The sequence below is a fragment of the Anarhichas minor genome, unplaced genomic scaffold (genome assembly GCF_050575085.1).
Source record: "Anarhichas minor isolate MPS153535 unplaced genomic scaffold, ASM5057508v1 ptg000003l, whole genome shotgun sequence".
NCBI lineage: Eukaryota > Metazoa > Chordata > Actinopteri > Perciformes > Anarhichadidae > Anarhichas > Anarhichas minor.
In genome coordinates, this window is record NW_027466449.1 from 16626745 (window position 1) to 16647349 (window position 20605).

The 20605-nt window shown below is 45.1% G+C and overlaps 1 protein-coding gene across 6 annotated transcripts in view; it reads right to left on the bottom strand.

Annotated features, from left to right (window-relative positions):
* tmcc1a (transmembrane and coiled-coil domain family 1a) overlaps positions 1 to 20605 on the bottom strand; it is a 40500-nt gene that overhangs the window by 14655 nt on the left and 5240 nt on the right. For 2 of the 6 annotated variants that reach the window (XM_076100100.1, XM_076100109.1), the window contains exons 3-4: positions 15477 to 15514; positions 13499 to 14405 (exon numbers count right to left, since the gene is read on the bottom strand). In XM_076100100.1, the coding sequence (XP_075956215.1) occupies positions 13499 to 14137 (639 nt within the window). In that variant the 5' untranslated portion in view covers positions 14138 to 14405; positions 15477 to 15514. The remainder of the gene's footprint in view (positions 1 to 13498; positions 14406 to 15476; positions 15515 to 20605) is intronic. The other 4 variants (XM_076100118.1, XM_076100137.1, XM_076100128.1 and 1 more) reach the window with 2 other exon arrangements.

The window sequence follows — 20605 nt, forward strand, 5'->3', positions numbered from 1 at the left end:
TACGCACTCACTGGTAGCATGTCTTAATAACATACCTCGAATAGCAGACTGGCTGCGCAATGACAAAGTCACACAGAGAGGGGGGGGGGGGGTATACTCATGCCCTGACAAGTGACTGATGCCGGAGGACAAAGAGTAAACGGAGTTTGTTGGCCTCCAGGGCTGTTTTACCTTATTAGTGCCACATTAGCTGGTCAGAATTAGGGAAGAGGAAGAACAGCTGTGACCTGGTGTTTTTTTACAATGACAGAAATGAATGTTTGCTTCACGTTAACTAAGATGGGGGTAGAATTATTGCAAAAACATGATTTATCTCTGCTGGTGTTATTAAAATGATATTCAAAATTACATTTTAAACTCAAATAGGATTTCTTGGAGACTGTGGTCCAATTTGAGGGCGAGATTTGCATTTTTTTACTCCGTGAAGAGGAGCATCTCTTCATGTAGACATAAACGGCTCATTCTATGGTAACAAAAACGCAATGATTTTCAGGCGATTACACAGTTAAGAAAACATACTTATTAATATATATATTAATATCCATTTCTTTAAGAACAGAGTTAAACGTAGACATTTTCTACAGAGATCAGAGTTGCTTCCTAGTTCCAACAGGTGAATTAGAGTTGCACTGGCAATTAAGTTGATTCATAGAATTTACAATAAATGAATGTTCATGTACAACTGTGAGCGGATACAAATGGGTTCAGTAAAAACAACAACACTGTTGAGATCTTTTTGTGTCTAATTGAATAGGTTTGAGACAGAACAAAACAATGGCCCAATGTGATGAACACATCTTTCTTTGTCACTCACAGGTGCATTTTACGCATGTGTTAAGGGGACAAGACCTGCTGAGCTGGTGATGTTGGGAACCAATCCAGAGATGGAATGCTTATCTAGTTATATGACACAGCCGGCAGCAGGACTTTAGGCTACGACAGTATCATGTCACCTATAGGTGAGTGGCTCCTATTGCAATGAATGGGAACACAGAACATGCATGACAATCACGCAAAAATGCAACCGAGTAACTGAGCCACATTAAACTTTGAAGGCTAATGTCTGTTAGGCAAATTTAATATAGTACATTGATCTTATTACCTTCATTTTGCTTTCAGACATAAATAAAGCATATGGGTTTGAGCACACGACAAAGAATGTTCTCACTCTCTTTATAAATTGTAGTTCTACGGCCTTGTTTGACTGCATTTTACTTCAGAATACATGAGGAATGAGAAAATATGATTTATTATGTTACATGACGTGAACATTTCCTTACACTACTGATATAAACAAATAAAGGACCTAAGAAGACGACGATGATGCAGCAAGTTGTGCAACACATGTAGCAACACAACAATAGCAAGCGTCACCCCTGGCTGCTCCGCATGTTATTTAATGAACAATGCTCTAACTGATGAGCTCACACATGAAGTCATGCAGAACAACTTGTGTGGAGAAGTTTCCTCAACATTCTCATAATACATAAAACGTAAAACTCGTTGTCATTCGGAGGACAGAGCCTGGTGCTGAACTGAGGCCAGGCGGGCGCTACGCTGCCAAAAGGTTGTGGAAGAATCCAGAAGACAGAGGGAAGAGCCCGGCTCTGATGTAACTGGACTGGGACCGGAGAACGGGTGGATTGAGTAACAGATAGTGAGAGTAAAACATAAAACTGGAATTCAATTACAGAGCCATTGCCATGGGACTATGTGACGTTCTAAGGTTTTCTGAGGATTTATTTTCCCATTAATTATCCTTCTATGTGTAGAAATAACCAAACCAACAGCACAGTCTCCTCCGTGTGATCATAAATTGTGAAGCGTTATGGCGTGGCATGGTTTGTGGGTGTGAGGGGTTATGTAAAGGCAGAAGAGCGAGAGCTTTGTCTGCATGGAATGAGGGTAATTCAAGCCTGAGAGAGGAGACAACCATGACTCGGGGCTCAGGCCCTGCAGAACAATACCGTACCCATAAAAAGAAGCCCCCTGTCCAACGCTGGCTGTCCAGTCCTCCCTAGTCTAAGCTCCAGTATAATCAATGGCCCTATTAGCCGTTACATAAACCACTGGGCGCTTTACACACAGGGGCCATTATGACTGGCGAGGGCAGAGAGCGTGAAACATCTTGGAAGCCAACTCCAATACTGGCATCTACAAGAGCCAGGCAGGAAGTAAAACAAACAAACATCAACAACAACAACCCAAACAATAAGAGGAGCCTGGAGTGGACACATACCGGAGAACCGCATGTTGAATGTTTTCATTGGAACAACTTTCTACTAAAGAAACAACGTACAGCTGGTCACAGGTCAGTGTTGCACAGTATGAGGGTTTGCTAAGGTACAGTACAATGCTTGAACCTTTGACAATGAATGAAGTACATATGTTAAATAAATAGGTCCTTTATATACAGTAAGCTAATATAGAGAGGAGAGGTCCCGCCCCTTCCGGTGTCCCCTATGGGAGCTTATTTCAGAAAAAGCAGTCAATGGCAAAAAATATATATTCTTTTTTTTTTTATTGTTTGAATTGTGCCATCAATTATACATATGATGTTTATCAATATTGTTTATGTTATTTACTTGTGTAAAATAAACTGATAGTGATGTCGCATCAGCCTTAAAAATCCAGTATTAGTTTGTTCCCAGTATATGTCTATGTATGAATTTGCAGGTGATGGAGTGACGTTTAAGAGACAGTGTGGGGACAGATAGTGTGTGTGTGTGTGTGTGTGTGTACGTGAAGGGAAACAGTGGATAAGCAGAGACAATGCTCGTCCACTGGTGGTGGTTGGTATTTGTTGGAGCTGCTTCTGGTTATGCAACATGAAGACAGAAAGGGCACTGGCCCAAAATGTGCAAGTTTATCTGGCTGGATGCTGTACAATACCCAGAGTACCATGGGGCAGAATGCAGAACCAAACACACTGCCAGCCTATTCATAAGCAGGAAGATGAAGAATCTAGAACAAACAGACCAAAGCGTTTTGGCCCTGAAAGATTATTTGGTCTGGCTCCTTCTCCGTTTTCTTGTTTCCCTCCACCCAAACCCTGCACCACTCACTCACTGTGGCCCCAGGCTGACCCCACAATGGAGCAGACCTGTTGGATGGTCGGGGGCCTGGGGACTGTTTTGGGGAAGTTTAAGCAAGATTTCACTGTGTGAATTAGGCCACTAGGAAGCACTAGATTTCATAACAGGGGGACAGATAATGAGGATTGTTATTTCACTAATAGGAAGTTCTCATCAGTGCTTGACAGCTATTACCTAATGACAACTTTGGAGGGCAATGCCCATTCAGATGATCTAACAATGCAATGGACTGCCTCCTGTACTGACAGCTCAAAACTGAGCTCACAATGATCAGTTAAGATCAGAGTTGAGACCAGATCAAACACCAGAGACGGCGTACTGCGAGTCAGCTTCCTGTATCTGTGTCACGTGGGTTTCGGTTTCGCCCCGCCCCTTTAGCAGGGTAGCGGCAGGTCCTGAGTCTATTACCTCCAATGGGAGAAGTGAACGTGAACACAGACTATGACCCGATTCTTTGGCTCCATAGTCACCGAAGGAAACGATGAACCCATTCTTCACAAGCCACATATCTTCCAAACATTTCGATACTAAAATGTTTTTTTTCGAACGCACAAATCAGAAGATTTATGTTGTTCAGCAACAAAGTCCCTGGAGATCTGGCAACTAACGTTCTAATGCTGTAGAAAATAAATTTTTGTAATGCTAAATATGGCTGTTGGTTGTGTAAGTATCTTATGTTAGGAAAAACATATATTAAATACATTATGCAAATATAACCCAATCTGCGTTCGTCCATCCACACAACATATCCAAATGAGGTGGGGAGATGGAGGGAGAGACCACACCCACTAAGGAGACAGGAACCATTTCACACCATAGGTAGAGCTTTATGCATTATTTTTGTTATAGAGCATCTTTGTCCATACTGAACACAGAAGGTAAACAGATCTACTTCCAAAGTGTAACCGTCCATAAGACTTCCCCTTGTACAAGGCTTTGTGTATTTCTATTCCAGAGATGAATGTGGATTATCATACCATTAAAAGAGAAACTGAATATTCCACGAAATGAGTACAAAAACCAACTACAGCCTTAATCCACAAGTGGGAGCTAGAGCACAGAATATCCAACTGCTGTGTGGACGGTTGATTCTGTCACTGGCCTGTCTTTGACTGCACATTTCCTAACATGTTTCCTGTGCATAACCCCGCTATTATTGCATTCTTCTCTTATCACTCCTATTGACAGACATGCAGCCTTTAATGTAGCATAATGCAGACCTGATGTGGCAGTAACATGAAGGCTAACAGGTACCGAGATCAGGGAGGAAGGGAGGAGGACATGGCAAGAGTGAGGGCGGAAAACGGTTTAGCTCTTGTGGTTGAACAATATTTCAAAGACAGGGGATTAGAGAAAGTCATGAAAAATGCATGTCGATGTCAGCATGCAGAAAATGCCAATTTATGATGCTTTATTGTTTCAGATGGAACATTTTCAACCAGCTGCATTATTTGCAAACATACTGCCAATGTTATTTCAGTGGCCTAGAGGTCATTTGTGAGCCTTTCTGATGGGATGCAAACAGTAGGATTCCTACCGGCTGACACACATGAGAATAAGAGGATTGGTTATGGATATTAGTGGAGACAAAATATGACGATATCTCTCTAGAGGTTGTGATCAGATTTGAATTGTGTGTGTGTGTGTGTGTGTGTGTGTGTGTGTGTGTGCGCATGTGTGTGCTAAGTGGGTCAGTGGAGCAGAGCTGAGCTCAGCGATCTATAGCCTCATCCATAATTCATCAGAATCCCACAAACGATATAGACTGAGCAGGGAGTGGCAGGGATGCCTCGTCTCAGTCCGTCACACTGTTTTCTCTGCTCTCCCTCACTCAGAATGAGCAATTTCCCTTTGAAAACAATCCGCTGACCTCTCTGAGCAAAGAGAGGAAAACCAAACATCATTTTTTCATGAAGGTGCACAGTTGTGTACTTTGGCAACACAAGTCAAGAAGCTCATTTTCGTGCTTGGAACTGACAGCGAGCATTGAAGATGGTAGAAATGGATCCAGCGGAGGAGGAACAGACATGTGGGTCAAGGGTGAGCAGAACATCCTCAGTGACTGGCTGACCACGTATGTGGCAACGGCTGAGAAAACAGCACAGATACACGTGCATGCCCACACTGTCTTCTTTCTCTCACACACACACACACACACACACACACACACACACACACACACACACACACACACACACACACACACACACACACACACACACACACACACACACACACACACACACACACACACACACACACACACACACACACACACACACACACACACACACACACACACACACACACACACACCAGCCCAAAGAGGAAGGACCAGCTGCAGGCCAAAAATAAATACACAAAGGATGACCGATAGTGACTCACTGCTGACACACACACTTAAATGCACATGACCTCATGCACACACAACAAACTTTAAAAAAAATTTTATTTAAGGATGCAAGTGCATTATAAGTATTATAATAACCACTTAAAGTAGAATGTTGTTAAATCATGAAGTTGTTTACAAAAAAAGAGAAGTCAATCAGCTGGTATTCTCCCTTAGAGAGGATCAGATGAGGAAACACACCTTCTCAGGGGGTGGAATATTAGTAATAAACCTCTGACTTTTTATTTTTTTCCCAAAATATATTAAAACATTTAAATGCCCTTCAAAAGTGAACTTGACCAGCTCAGGTTCAGACGTCTATTAATAGCGTGAGTGAAGAGCGCTGCAGCAGAGTCCTTCCTCATTCACACCCAGATTAGAAAAACCTATAAAACTGACAGAGGGACGAGTGACAGAGGGACGAGTGAGCTTCAAACACATCCCCCCCCCCTCTTTCCCTGTGACTCTGTCCATCCTACCGATCAACCGCCGCCCTCAAACACACACACACACACACACCCCATCTCTCTTTTGAGCTCTTCCTTTCACAGCATCACACCCGCCTTAATGGTTTCACACACAAATTATCTTGTTATGCATCAACAGTCAAGCCCTGATGTGTGTTAGTACGAGTGTGTGTGTGTAGTAGTTGTGAATGCTAATAGCAAGCAGCACCGGATGAGGGCGTTGGCCTATATGTATAATCACATATGAATATTCAACAACCTAATTAAAGAGGCTGGGGCTACGCTTCAAAGGGAGCACAAACAGTTGGGTGGAGAGTTCAAACACACACAAAGGCACGCGCACGTGATGCGCGCACACACACACACACACACACACACACACACACACACACACACATACAGGAGATGAGCGTTTGATTTTACATGGTACAACAAAGCATTTAAATTGCATGTATTTACTTTGTTTTGTTCATTCTCTTTGAAATGGAAGACGGGATTCCCGTTGAGGTTTGTCAACCTTCAAGCACACAATTCACGACTCTCATTGTAAATCATTCAGAGGACGTAATTTAAACATATGTGTGAAGAGGAACAGAAAACAGCGATAAGGTGCCATTCCAACACGTCTCCTGTGACGAAACTGAAAGCCTAATTACGTTAAGAACAAACTCCATTTCAGACTAAGTCGGCACATTTGGTGAAATGCACCGAAGTCTAATTCTAGAGGACACCTTGTTCCCCGCTCTCAGAGGTTGTTATTCCACCAGACAGGCTGATGAGGAGGCTGAGAGATCAGACGGTGAACCGGTGACCATTCAGCCGGGTGAAGCCGACACGGCCATCTTTGAACATCACCCTGTTACCATGGAGATGGGCAAGCCGCTCCACGGTCTGAGCATTGGACACAGATGAGAGGGGGGGAGAGAGAGAGGAGAGAGAGAGACACAGACAGACAGACAGACAATGAGAGAGACAGAGAGAGGAGAGAGAGACAGAGCCAAAGAGAGAGCGACACAGAGAGAGAGACAGACAGACAGAGTGAGAGAGACAGAGACAGAAAGAGACAAAGACAGAGAGAGAGACAGACAGACAGAAATGGTTGCATCCAGTGAACATTAGTCCAGACTCATGTCAACCTCCAACAATCATTGGGCACATTGTTGAAAAGGTTTGTTGTTTAAAATAACTTAACTTGTATCAATAGCACCTTTGTTTTATAGATTACACATATTTTGTTTTTTCAGAGGTTGCAGCTCCTCAGGGAGCTAAATGGCTTCGGGGTGAGCAAGAACGCTGTTGAGACGGTGTACAAATATCAGGTCTTTGAACATGGACGTTTGGTACGGACACTTGAATGTCAAAAGTAAAGAGAAACTGTCAAGAACGGTTAACACAGGCGGTAATCTAGAGAAACCACAGATGGCGACTAAGCGGCCGGCATGTACTGAATACCTAAAATAAAGCTCTGGATATCACAAGTCTCATTCATCAGAGACAAGATCTGACTCGCCTCCCTCAGAAAGGAACTTTAATCGGAGTTTGGAGGTAAATAATAATAATTGGAGTTAAGTGTAGCTCCACACTGGACCATGATGTGTTTCTCACGCTGTACTGAGCCGGAGTCGGTGTGTGTGTCAGAGGAAAGCACGACGATTGTTAGCACCGCTGCACATTACAGTAAAGTCTAGGACCATTACAACAGTACATGAGGGGGAATGTCTTTCAGAAGTAGAGTGTTTGATCTCTTCAGTAGAGTTTGGATACTTGTTGAATCTTTGCCAAGGAGCTTTGAAGCTCTTCTGGTGCCTCATGTCGGCCTAACACCCAACTTAATTTGACACCCGACTGACAGCGGAGCACGTACATGCCGGTAGCTCCCATGACTGGAGCAGTTATGTCACCTGATAGAATACACTCATCAACATCGAAGAAGGAAGCGTGGGGAGTGGATTCATTAGTGGGGAGCGGACCTTGAGACGATCACCGCCCACGGCCGTCCACCCAGCCAGACCTGCCGGACCAAACGCCACTGAAAGCTGAGACGGAAGCTAAGCTAAGCTTAAAGTAATGTAAGTAAGGACAGAGCAGAGAACAGGAGAGCCATTGCGTTTAATTCACAGTCGATAATGGTGTTAGCTCTTCTGATCAATGGCTGTCTCTTAGCCACACACGTATCCCAACGCTGTAGAATACACATTGTTTACCACACTAACACACCGCAACAACAAAGAAAAGGCAAGGCGATATTTGCACTTGTGAAAAAGAAATGAAAGAAAGGAGTAGTTGGTTTGTCTGAGATGAGTGATAGAAGACTAATGAGAGAAGACAGGGAGTGAAAATGACCAATGGGTAGATAAGACGCCAAGGACAGGAGAGGGGGGGGGGGGGAACTACACGGCAGAGACGGGACGCAAACACGTTAGAAAAGAACACGCAAGACCACAAGCCGCGGATCTGCCAAACCCATTACACACACACACACACACACACACACACACACACACACACACACACACACACACACACACACACACACACACACACACACACACACACACACACACACACACACACACACACACACACACACACACACACACACACACACACACACAGGGTGCTAGTTGGCAAACACAGCAGTGCGGTGACATCACCTCCAGTGTGGAGTAAAGAGCACATGCTTCATCATCCCGGTGGAAAGTCAATCGAAACTCAGTTGTTTGGTTGTACACAGGTTTGTCTGTGTGCCTCTGTGACACAGCGGTAATGTGACTAGAGGACAGTCTGCGGAGGCAGAGCTTTGGTAGGACTCATTAGAGCTGAACCCAAAGTCTTTCAAAGCTTCTGTTAAGGTTTTCGATTGAAGCTTTGAATTTCATGATGAAAATCCTCAAAACTAAATTTGAATAAAGTGATTCATTGGATTAAATGAGCAAGTCTTTTAGATTAAATCAACTTTGTTAATGAACATAACTCGGCAGTGCTTGCTTCTCTTTGTGAGCGGGAGAGGAAAACGTTTTTTGACCTCAGTGAAAATGTTTTTGAAAGACCATACACCAACAAATATGAAATGAAGCAGAATGTTGTGTTAGATAGACACATGTTATCAATTTGGAAATGATTACTAACTAGCTTTTTCCTATAAAGTTTGACTTTTGGACGTTACAAACGCTCTGATAATATTACTGTAGCCTAATCTTTATCGGAAACTGTACAGAAATACAGGGTTTAAACAGACTGCGTTTAAATTTAGATTTCTAATTCAAATGTCAACGCAATGAATGATGTCACGAAGTGTTCGGTATCACATGCATCTGCAGCGTTTGTTGTATCTCAGTGAATGTGACCAAGCAATACCCCGTGTTGTCTTTTGCAGCTTTTTAAATAACTCAATGTCACTAACAGTCTCAGGACGAGCAGTGGTGTCCTGCTGCAAAGAGCACAAACGCTTTCATCAACACACAGCCTGCAGCCGGGGGGGTGAGAGACGACCCGAGAGCAATGGTGAGGACATTAAACTAGCGGGGACAGAACAAGCCTCGGGGGACCAGGTGATGTCCGGCTCCTCCCACGGACACTTCTTCTTCTTACAGGACAGAACCAGTGGGATTACCAAAGAGGACCGAACCCTTCATAAGTGAGTGGGTGTTGTCAAGAAAGGGAGAAATTAATTCTCCTATTAATCAGCCATTAAGCGTCTGAAGGTACAAAACTAATTCCTCACACAAAACATGGAAACTGTAAGTGATGGAACATAAATCCTTTGTATGAAGGCTCGAAACCCGGCACCTTAAGTCGGGTTTGAGGCCCTGATAATGCAATTAATATATTTAATCCATCCAACAAACCTACATGCATCCAGTATGCAATAATGAATACTATTCTTTCATAATGTACCCAAATTACAAATCATTAACCCACATTATAATCAAAATCTATCATTTTTAGGATTAATAGACCTAAATTAATAAATGTTACTCTAATAAATCTACAAAACCAACCCGATCAATGGCCCTGACATAATAGATTTACCTTTAATTCTAGGTACAATAAAACATTTGTTTTAAAACATGCAGGCATTGAAAATCAAACCACACCTTATTGAGAATGCGTTTCAGTTTTAGTCTGCGTTCAGCTGCGTGATTCCGCAGCATCGGCTGGATGTTGTTTAAATGTAAGGCATCTTGTTTCATTTTGTTAGGAAGTACTGCAGGAGAACACGGGAGGCAATCTCGATATGGAAAACAAAATATGGTGGCAGATGAAAGAAGACAAAGGATGAGCAGGAAGACATGTGGAGATGCAGCCTGGGGGAAAGACACAGGGTCAAATCTACCCGAGGTCAGTGAATCCTCAGACAGGCCCTGGAGGAGGTTTTCTCTTCTTCAGACTCTCTCACACGCAAACAACGCTGTGGTGTGAGAGGACTAGCCTCAAGGTTTAGCTGCTGTTTCATCTCTCTGCAGCTCAAATCCCACCAGAGCCTCCTCCTCGGTTCTCCCGTCTTCGTTTCCGACACAAAACATTTGGCCCCTTGCAGCGCTTCACTTCTTCTATTTGGTTTTACTCTCCATCTCTCGGAGAAGAGAGGAAAGACCAGACTACTCTCTGTCTCATCTCCATTAGTCTGGGATCAGGCCTTCCAGTCTGAAGGTGCAACTGTGCAACTGAAGGTGTCATGTTGCTACTTCCAGGCATTTGAACATGCACGCAGTCAATCAATTAATCCCACAGGCTGAGCACCAGCTGCAGAGCAGCGGGCTCTTAACAGACCTAATGCTGAGGTTTATACAGCCCCTCTACTCTCTTTAACAGCACCAGAGGATGGATATATCAAACTCACAGACAGCTGCAGGGCAATAAACCAGCCTTTTATTGCAAACGAGTCATAAACTCTCCCCAATCAGCCACAATTAAAACATAATATTTACCAATAATTACATCCCCTGGCGACGGCTCCCACCGACCACCGTTACTGCCGCAACACGAGTTACTGTTTAACAAGAGTTGAGATAAAGTGTGCAAAGACAGACCACTCAGTTACTGTATTGATCGAACTACCTAAAAGTGAATAGAAGCTCAAAAAACAAAGGTGATATGCAGGAGCTGTGCAAACAAGAAAGTCAATCTTTAACATTGTGACTGCTGCCCTGAACAAAGCACTGATCAAGCAGCCAAAGACACAAACTCTTGACACAATAGATGGGAGACAGAGAGACAGAAAGATGACATGCAAAGCCACCACACAGGGCTTCAAGACAACTGTTCCTTTACCCATGAATGGAGCTGCAGCGTGGAGATGGGTTTTACAGTCTGAACGAGCTTGTGTGTGTATTAAGCTTACCTTGGAGTACTGTCTACGGAGATTGAAGCGCTGCACCATCCTGACTGATGTGTTCACAGCTGGAACCCCTGTTCTACTCCTCTACACTGATATCTCTTCAGAGTGCAGAACGCCTTACATTGCAGAGTCTACATTCACACACATACATATGGAAGGTACACACGCTACCCTCCTCTCCAAACAGCCATGAGCACACACGCTTCTAGTCCACACCGCTTTCGTCTACTATGCAAACACAAGTGAGGAGACAGAGAGAGAGAGAGAAAGAGGGAGATGAAAACAAAGAAGGGAGGAAGAGCAAGCAGAGATAAAGACAGCTCAGCTGCATTGCCCTCTACTCATATTCACAGTGATCCCCTGAGCTCCGTCTCTCAGACGCTCACACAAGATCCTCACACCACATGGCTGTCAAATGACTTCCAGTATACACACACACACACACACAGTTTGCTACCTCTAGTCACACACCCCTCCACATCCTCTGTCACACAACCACACACAGCCTCAGCACTCGGCTCTCACTCATCTAGGACGAGGCAAGGTTGCCTCCTGCTTCCTGTCAGAGAGCCGAAGGGTGGGGCGAGGAGGAGGAGGAGGAGAAGGGGGAGATGGGAGAGGAGGAGGGACCAGCTGACTGTCTATACTAACTATCTCCAGGGACATAGGGATGGGGACAGGGAAGGAGAGAGAGAAAGAGGAACATGTGGGGGGGGGGGGGGGGGGGGGGAATTCTTAGAAAAACAAAAAGGGAAATAAAGAAAGAAATGAATCACCATTCCTGATACACTCACACATTTTGACAAGCTATGCGACCCTCGACCTCCACTCACAACAGGATGTGACACACCTCCAAGGTCAACCACGGGGGGGGGGGTTAGCTAGGGACGGGCGAGACAGGTTATCGTGGTTGATAGCTAGAGACGGGCGAGACAGGTTATCGTGGTTGATAGCTAGAGACGGGCGAGACAGGTTATCGTGGTTGATAGTGGTCTGTCTCAGCAGCAGGACTGACGGAGCACAGATGTCCGTCATCCCAGGTGAGGTCACTCACATACGACTGGAGGATGAAGAAAGGGGGGAAGGTGTGTTCTAAATGTAGCTCACAGATAGAAGCTGTCAGGGAAATTGGATATTAATGCCTACTGGTCTAGACTTACTTCCCACTGCTGAAGTGATAGCCACGCATCACTCTATCTGTGACACACCGATACCGACTCTTTTGGCACGGCTCATTTCATTAAGCCAAAAGATCAGTCGGCTCCGCAGCAATCATGAGCTCACAATGCAAACACAACCTCCACATGAACCAAGCCCAGTGCTGCTCACAGCAGGTTAGCTGATCGGACAGTGACCTCTGGTGGCAGACAGGACCAGCTGAAGTCTGCTGGTGGGGAGGCTCAAAATATGAACTTGAGGTAAAAGAGTAGGTTGTAAAGGGCTGTGAGGTTTTAACAAACCAAGAGCGACACACATACAAATCTATGCTGAGTATTTCCCATTACACAAGCACCCCGTAAATACTACTTTTAATACATTCTCTGGATTTAACAAACAAAAAAGGCAGAACTTTTCACAAAACAGTTATATGACTTCATACGTACTACACAAATAGATGATCATCAAAGCACACTACAAAAGATTGGATTTTGAAAGCCCCTTGATATATTGCAGCATTTATTGTAAGCCTGAGGCAAAACTATTCAAAGAGTATATTTGCTTTTAAAGGTTGGATTCACAATGTTTCAGAAGTCTGAGTCAGTAAATATCTTCCAAACTTAATCGTTTTAGCACAACATTCCTTCCTTGTTTCTGCAGACAGAGTCACAGTGCTGAGCTGCAGTGAAGGGATGGTAACACAAGGCCGGTGTGAACAGGAGGAATGTGTAAAGCAGGGAAAATTAGTTTCAATGTTCACATGGCCGACTGTTCTTTAACACCGACTTTAAAAAGTTGTGAACCTATCCTGAAAATTGCCTGCACCGCTGTGCATTAGTTTATTGTGAATCTATATGTGTGCTCATGCTGGCGTGTCTCATTAGCAAGCTGCACCATGGATCTATGACAGACAGCAGTAGACCTTCTCTCTGATACAGAAGGGAATGACATCAGCAGCAAGGTGAACCTCAGCTCGTGATTGAAGGCCTGACACCGGTAAAAGGGTAAAGGAGACGAGATCAGCTGATTCACGGCTGCCATCACTTACCCTGTCCGTCTCCTCCGTGGACTGGTACCCCGATGACAGCACCACATCGCCTCCAGTGTACCCGGGTGTGGGGCTGCTGGGCATGGTGTCAGTGGTGGAGGAGGAGCGCGGGCGGCTGACGTGCTGCTGCGGATCGTGAGTGTAGCGGCGGTGCGGGGCCTGGGGGCTACCTCTCAGGAGAGGATCCCGGTCTCCGTTCCCAGATCCCGACCCTTTGCTGCGCCGGCTCTGCAGGCTGGTCCCACGCCTCATCGTGCCCGTGGCGCCTGAGCCCCGGCCAGCTGCAGAGGGAACCACAGGAGCAGAGAGGTGGTCAAAGTCGGGACAGCAGGGCTCCAAGGCTTCCTCTGGGGGGGAGGGGCCACCTGCCGACACTACAGAAGAAGACGAGGAGGAGGAAGATGAAGAGGGGATGGTGGAGTGAGAGGGGTAGAGGCGTTTACGCTGCTGCTGGAACAGCTGTTTCAGTCCCTGGCCAAGAACCCCTATGCTCTCCCTAGCGTTTTGGCTCATCTTACTGAAGGAGGGGTGCTCTGACTGGGATGAGGCCCCTGACCCCCCTGCCTCTCTTCTAGTTCCAGGACCTGAACTGGGGCCCACCCCCTCTGGCTCCCTTTGAGTGTCATCGCCCTGCTGCATGTGGCCCTGCTGAGGGAGGAATTGTCCTATCAAGCGGTCAGCAAACACGTCCCTCTCTATCAGTGGGACACGCAGAGGGTCAGACCAGGACAACGACTGAAGCAGAGAGGACTATAAAACAGCAGAGTACAGTAGAGAACAGTAGAGAACAGCGGAAGTGGAGATGGGACTGTCTGGTGGAGGGTTGGATCGGCTCAGTGGCGGTCAGAGGGATGAATCCAAATTGGGAGCATGCATCTTTGATTCAGGAACAAGTAGGCCTGCCGGTCTAGCACAGACAGAAAGAGGAGATGGATTATGAGAGGATGGAATGTTGCGTAGATCCAGTGAAATTAAATCACTCATTTTCCTTTTAACTCGTGACATTTGCTTCTTTGAAATATAATGCAAATGGTCGAAAGTGTGAATGCATACTAAACAGTCTGCGGGGTAAACAGCATTCATCTGCACCTAGGTACCAAAATCAGTGTGCAAAATACCTTGTTTGACACTTGAGACTCTCTTGCAATTGGCACTAAAAATGTCTTTTAAAAGCTTACTGTGTGCAGCAGTATTCATTAATCAAATTGCAAAACATTGATCTACAAATATGACACAGTCAGCCTGAGACCCAACAGGTTGAGCGAAAAGAGAGTCAGTCTTCACTTCTGTTTGTGGTCCTAAACGGACCCCGGTGGACAAATTTGATCCAATGCGTGAGAACCTGGACTAAAGCGGGACATCGCCTCTCTTCTTCTTGGATTAGGACGGCAACGAGCCGAGCCAAGGTCTGTGTGTCGGGTTAGAGAGAGGCGAGTGTGCCGTGTGGATTCATTGTGGTTGTGTGAGCGGGCTTCTTGTTAACGATATTAGCCTCGGTGTCCTAGTCGATTGGCTCGCATCCATTAAATCTTGTTGCGTATTGAGTCTGCGTACGACGTCAGCATAATACTCTAGCATTGAGTATGGGAATTTTGCACACTGACCAAAATAAATATGCGATTGTGATTTAAAAATATTTGAGGATAAATACTGTATCATCAGTGACAGCTGTGCCAGGCCCTTGAATCATTCTACATTCAAACAGACCAACGTTTCATGAGCAAATACAAAGGATTAAAAGGAAAAGAAGATGGATCCAGGTTTGCTCCAGGATCACAACACAAAGCATGAATTAATTCAAAAGTATAAGCAGGTACATGAAGGGTAAGAAAATAAACAACAGCCTGAAGGGGGTGGAGTCAGAAAGGCACCAGAGGCTGGTAGAGTAAAGGAAAGGATGCAGAGAACACTGGAGGGGTGAGAGCGGGGAAGAGAAATAATGACTCACGTCAGAAGAAGAAGAAAAAAACCCACTTACCATCAGCCCAACTGTCAGCGTGACTCACTCTGGATTACCTGAGAGGGAGGTGGATGGATGGAAGGAGACCAAAGAAAGAAAAGCTGTCATTCTTAAGATCATTCTTCAATCTCCACTGACCTTAAGATACTCAAACAATCTGGCATATCATTCGGTTTTGCAATCGATAATCGTTTTTTTCTGTGAGCTGTGAACACGCTGGGCATACTGAACAGAACATGTGCTGTATTGTGCGATACGACTCAGTGTGCATGTTCCTTCAGGGGCTCATTTAGTATCCCCAAAGGCAACCCTTCCTCTTCCTGTGGCGGGATCAAGACGCACTAGAAACAACCTTCGTTGTCACTAACACAGTGTCAACCTTGCTGACTCTAAGCTAGAGACAAAACCAGAGCGGACACCTGATGACATACAGGCTGTCTTCCTCAAGGAGGAACCTTATTGGTGGAACAGTGATCACCTCAGAGACAGACAGAGCCTCCCTGCAGCATCAATAGCTGCTCCCATTGAGAGCAGCAAAACAAGCGAGGCGGGAACATTGGGAGCCCTGGGGATGAACACTCAAACTATATTCCTTCAGCTACACTGTCAGGTCATGAAGAAGAATACACACACACACACACACACACACACACACACACACACACACACACACACACACACACACACACACACACACACACACACACACACACACACACACACACACACACACACACACACACACACACACACACACACACACACACACACACACACACACACACACACACACACACACACACACACACACACACGGAGAATGAGCATGAAGGTGCTCGCAGTTAGCATATCGCTAATCACAACGGCGACGCTGTCACTGCCAAGAAGAGGCGCATTCATGCACATCAACACATTCGCACGGCAGCTTTTACTTCCTCCACAAGCTGATCTTGAATCAGATCTGGTTTAATCTTTTCTGCTCAACAGGCAGATTCAGACCAGCAGATACTGATGTGCTTAATGTAGAGGCAGTGTGCTCATTTGGTTGCACCAATAAGATGAGTGAAGATACTGTGCGGTCAACCTTCCATAATATTAACAACACAGCTTTAACCCGGTGGTTTCACTGATAACAGCTGGGCAGTGACTGATCATATTTTAACAATTTCTTCAGTAAAAATACAATTCATCATGATGAAATAATGACAGGAAGTTATAATACACAATTCTGTTCATGCTCAACTACATCCATCTCTAAAATCAATGTTACCATTGAGAGCAATGCAATGCAAACATTCTTATTTAACATGAGTGAGCAATTTCTTTATACTTTTGATTTAATCTAATTTTAGTTATTTTTCTTTCTCTCTTCCTTCCTTCCTTCCTGTAGGAATAAGTAAAAACTAAAAGACAACATATGATGACTGCGATGTGAACTTCCCGTATGATCATAGAAGGTGGAGAGTCATGCATACATGTGTATCATAATCAAGTATACTTGATTATGCATGCACCCTCACACTTAGTGGCATTTTCTGGCAGTCACAGTGAAGTGTAATTGATTGCGACGGAGCTCTGTGCTGTTGTTTCGCCGCTGGTAAACCTTAGTTAATCCTGTCCTGGAGCTGAAGCCCTGCACCGACCCCGGGGCCCATCCCTCCCTCTGCGTCTCTAAATCCCCTCCTTCATCCACAGGATGATCCCAGCACTGGATTGGACGTTTTCTTGATTGCCTCTGGTTTTATATTCAAACTAAATCCTCTTTCAGGAGCTTTTAGAGGACAACGGTTTATTGTCGGACTTGGTAGGGGATGTTTGTGTACGCGTGAGAGGTCCTGCGTCTTTGTTTAATTTAGGCAAAGGCCTTTGGTTCCACCTTGATGAGGTGATGACGCAAAAGAACACCAGATGGATCTCTGAATGACGACTGTCACGTTCTGACCCAAATTACTTCCGTTCACCGCATTATACGACTCTGACAGAGCGCCTACATACTGAAAGACTGCACCAGCTAGTAGTATTCTGTATTTAAGAAAAAATACTTAAACTTAAAGCAAGAAATATTTTTCCCCTCTAAACAAAAAATGTCAAATTAAACAAAGACGCGATACTTTGGTGATCCTCTTAGGGACATTCTCCCTTCACTCATCAGAAACATGCCAGTGTGTGGATGTCTTTTGGTGTATTTAAGCTGCAGAAACAGTGGTCAGCGATTATCAGGCGTCAGTGACAGCCGGGATGGGCAGCCTCAGTGAGTCAGCATGTTTCTCAGAAACGGCACAATACTGTCAAAGGTGAATTACAGACAACCACATGGACAATGGCCTCTCTGGAGCTGTGTCTCCCTCACACGTGTCCTTGTATAAATGCGCACGCACGCACGCACGCACGCACGCACGCACGCACGCACACGCACACGCACACACACACACGTCCTCAGCTCTGTGCCTCATTCCATTCAGCGCGCTGCCAGTCGTCCATTGTCTTTGGAGAGACGGTGAAAGCTCAGCAGAGCTCAGGCACTGGCTGGCTGGACCAACTAGAACTACCGTCTCATCATGTGTTGACGTCTATGTAAGCCTAAAATGTCATCTTTTCACCATTTTATTCGCTCAAGGCGTTCTATAGATATCTCGAGTATGGGACGGACGTGAGGTCGAACGTGAGTTCAGAGTGATCTTGACCGTTGACCACCAAAATTCTAATCACTTAATCTTTGAGTACAGGTGGATGTTTGTGCCAAATATGAAGAAATACCCTCCAGGCGTTCCTGAGGTATCACATTCCAGAGAATGGACCAGATGGACGGACTTGCAGACGTAATTACGGACAGACAACCCAAAACCATAAATCCTCCGGCCTCGGCTGTCGCCGGCATAATAAACATCTCAAGCTGACAATTTGTCACTTGGTGACAAGCATGTGAGAATCAAAAGGTGCAACGTGTAAGATATGGCAAGAAGTTCTGTTTAAAACATTCAAAAAGTAACAAATATTATCAACAGCATGTGAAGAAGTAACATTTATGATGTTGTGTCAAACACTATACTGTAACCACTTGGCATTAAAGCTATGAGATGAGGCAAGAATGGAAGAATGGAAAGTTTGCTTAACATTTTTGAGGACATTGCAAGGTTTGTTACATGTACTTTAGGAGGAAGAGGAGGGTGGGAGAAGGTGAAATGCTTCCCCCCCCCCCAAAATCGTTTGGAGCACGTCTTTAATAGAATAGATCCAAGATTCAGTACGGTGATGAATAATAAGTGTTAACTGCAAGTGTTTAACAACAAATTACAACATCACAGCCAACAGGAAATGTTCCCTTTAGCCCTGTGGATAGAGAACTACTGCAGCTCCGTTCAGACTGAAAGGTTATATTGATTAAGCTGTGGCACTGAGGTGTTCTAAAATGACATCCACTATCATTATTGAACAAAGACAACAACCAAAGGTGATTATTAAAGAGGAGATTAAGCCCCAGAGTTACAGCTCAACTAGCTAAGTGATGAAGCAAATAATGTGCAATCTAGCACAACGGGAGGTCATTTATGTCTTTTCATGCAAATTTCCACCATAGTTACAGTACTGCACAATGACCTGATCGCCATCTCTTTTTGACTGTTTTATTTAATTCTACTCTCGACATAAGTAAAGTTGGACAACTGGGCATTAACCAACACAAGTGGGGGTCCATCTGGCCCGTGCTCTTTGCCACTGAAGCATCCATGTTGTTGCTCATTGCTGAACATACAGTAGCTTAACTCAAAATATGGCCATAGCTTAAACAAGCCCATGCAGTGTTTCCAGAGGAGTCTGAGAGCCGGCGTGGAATAGACCCCTCTTTGTTCGCTCGGAGCCACACACAGGCCCGTCGCTGCTCTTTGTGCTGCGCCTCTTTCACTGACAGACACACATCAATAAGAGGGGAATTAGGCCAGAGAGTTCTGGCAGCGACGCTCGTGTGCGAGCGCATGCACGAATATGCGTGCGAGTGTGTTTTTAATCGGACAAAGACAGAAAAAGGAAAGAGTAAGAGAGAAATTGTCGGAATTATTTTGCGTGGAAATGTGCATCTGTGTACATACGTTTACGCGTTTGTGTGAGCTGTCTTTGACCGATGAAAATCGGACCATATCTCATTCAGCAGCTGCATAATGACAGCATAGGCAGGAAGCAGGAACAATCGTTATTGTATTTATACGTGTGTGTGTGTGTGTGTAGGGCGGGCAGAGAATAGCACAGTTGTGTCAGCTCTGACAGTGCAGGAGATGACTTCAGCATACTGCAAAGAGTGTGATAGGAGACACAACTCTTTGTATGAGACGGGGAGAGCGAGCGAGTGAGAGGAGAGAGACGGAGGGCGTGAAAGAGGCCAGACTGGATCAAAGGCATCCCGTCCACGGAGCGGTTCGCCTGGCCGTGTCGGGTTCAGCCGGGGCGCTCGGCACAGAGAGCTGAATGAATGAGGAGGTGAATGGCAGGTAGTTCCCTGACAGCGGCGGCCACAATGCCCTATTGTGCAAGATGACACCCACAGGGAGGCCCCGCTGCCAGAGTTGCCTTCAGCTTTCCAGGAACAAGACAAACCAGAACACACGCAATCATTTACTTCTACACACATAACAAACACACAACCAGATATCTGGGTTTTCTTAATGACACCACAGACTTGTACTCAAAAGTTGACGTGTGAAAAATGTTACCTGCGGGGGAACCAGAGGGTGGGTGCTACGATTCCACGAAGACGTGCACTAAAAGCACGGCCGGCCGGGCTGTGTCAACAAAGCAAGGACAAGCTGAAAAATGACAACACTCAGAGGGAGACATTACTCCACTATATATCTTTACACAGCAAAGAGTCATTTGCTGATATACTATTGCTCTGAACGTCGTATAATGCTCCTTTAATCTTGAATATATGGGACCACTATGGAGGTGGAAGCCTGCCTTAGCCGGCTTAATATTTCTGCCATTATTTCATCTCTCAGGCAACCGGAGACCATCTGTAACTACACCTCTCATTACCTCCCCACTCACAACGCTGTGAGAAACCAACACAACATGTTCATCACAAAACAACTAATAGAAACACACATGTGCACGTATACTCAGCATACACACAAACACACACATACACACACATACAA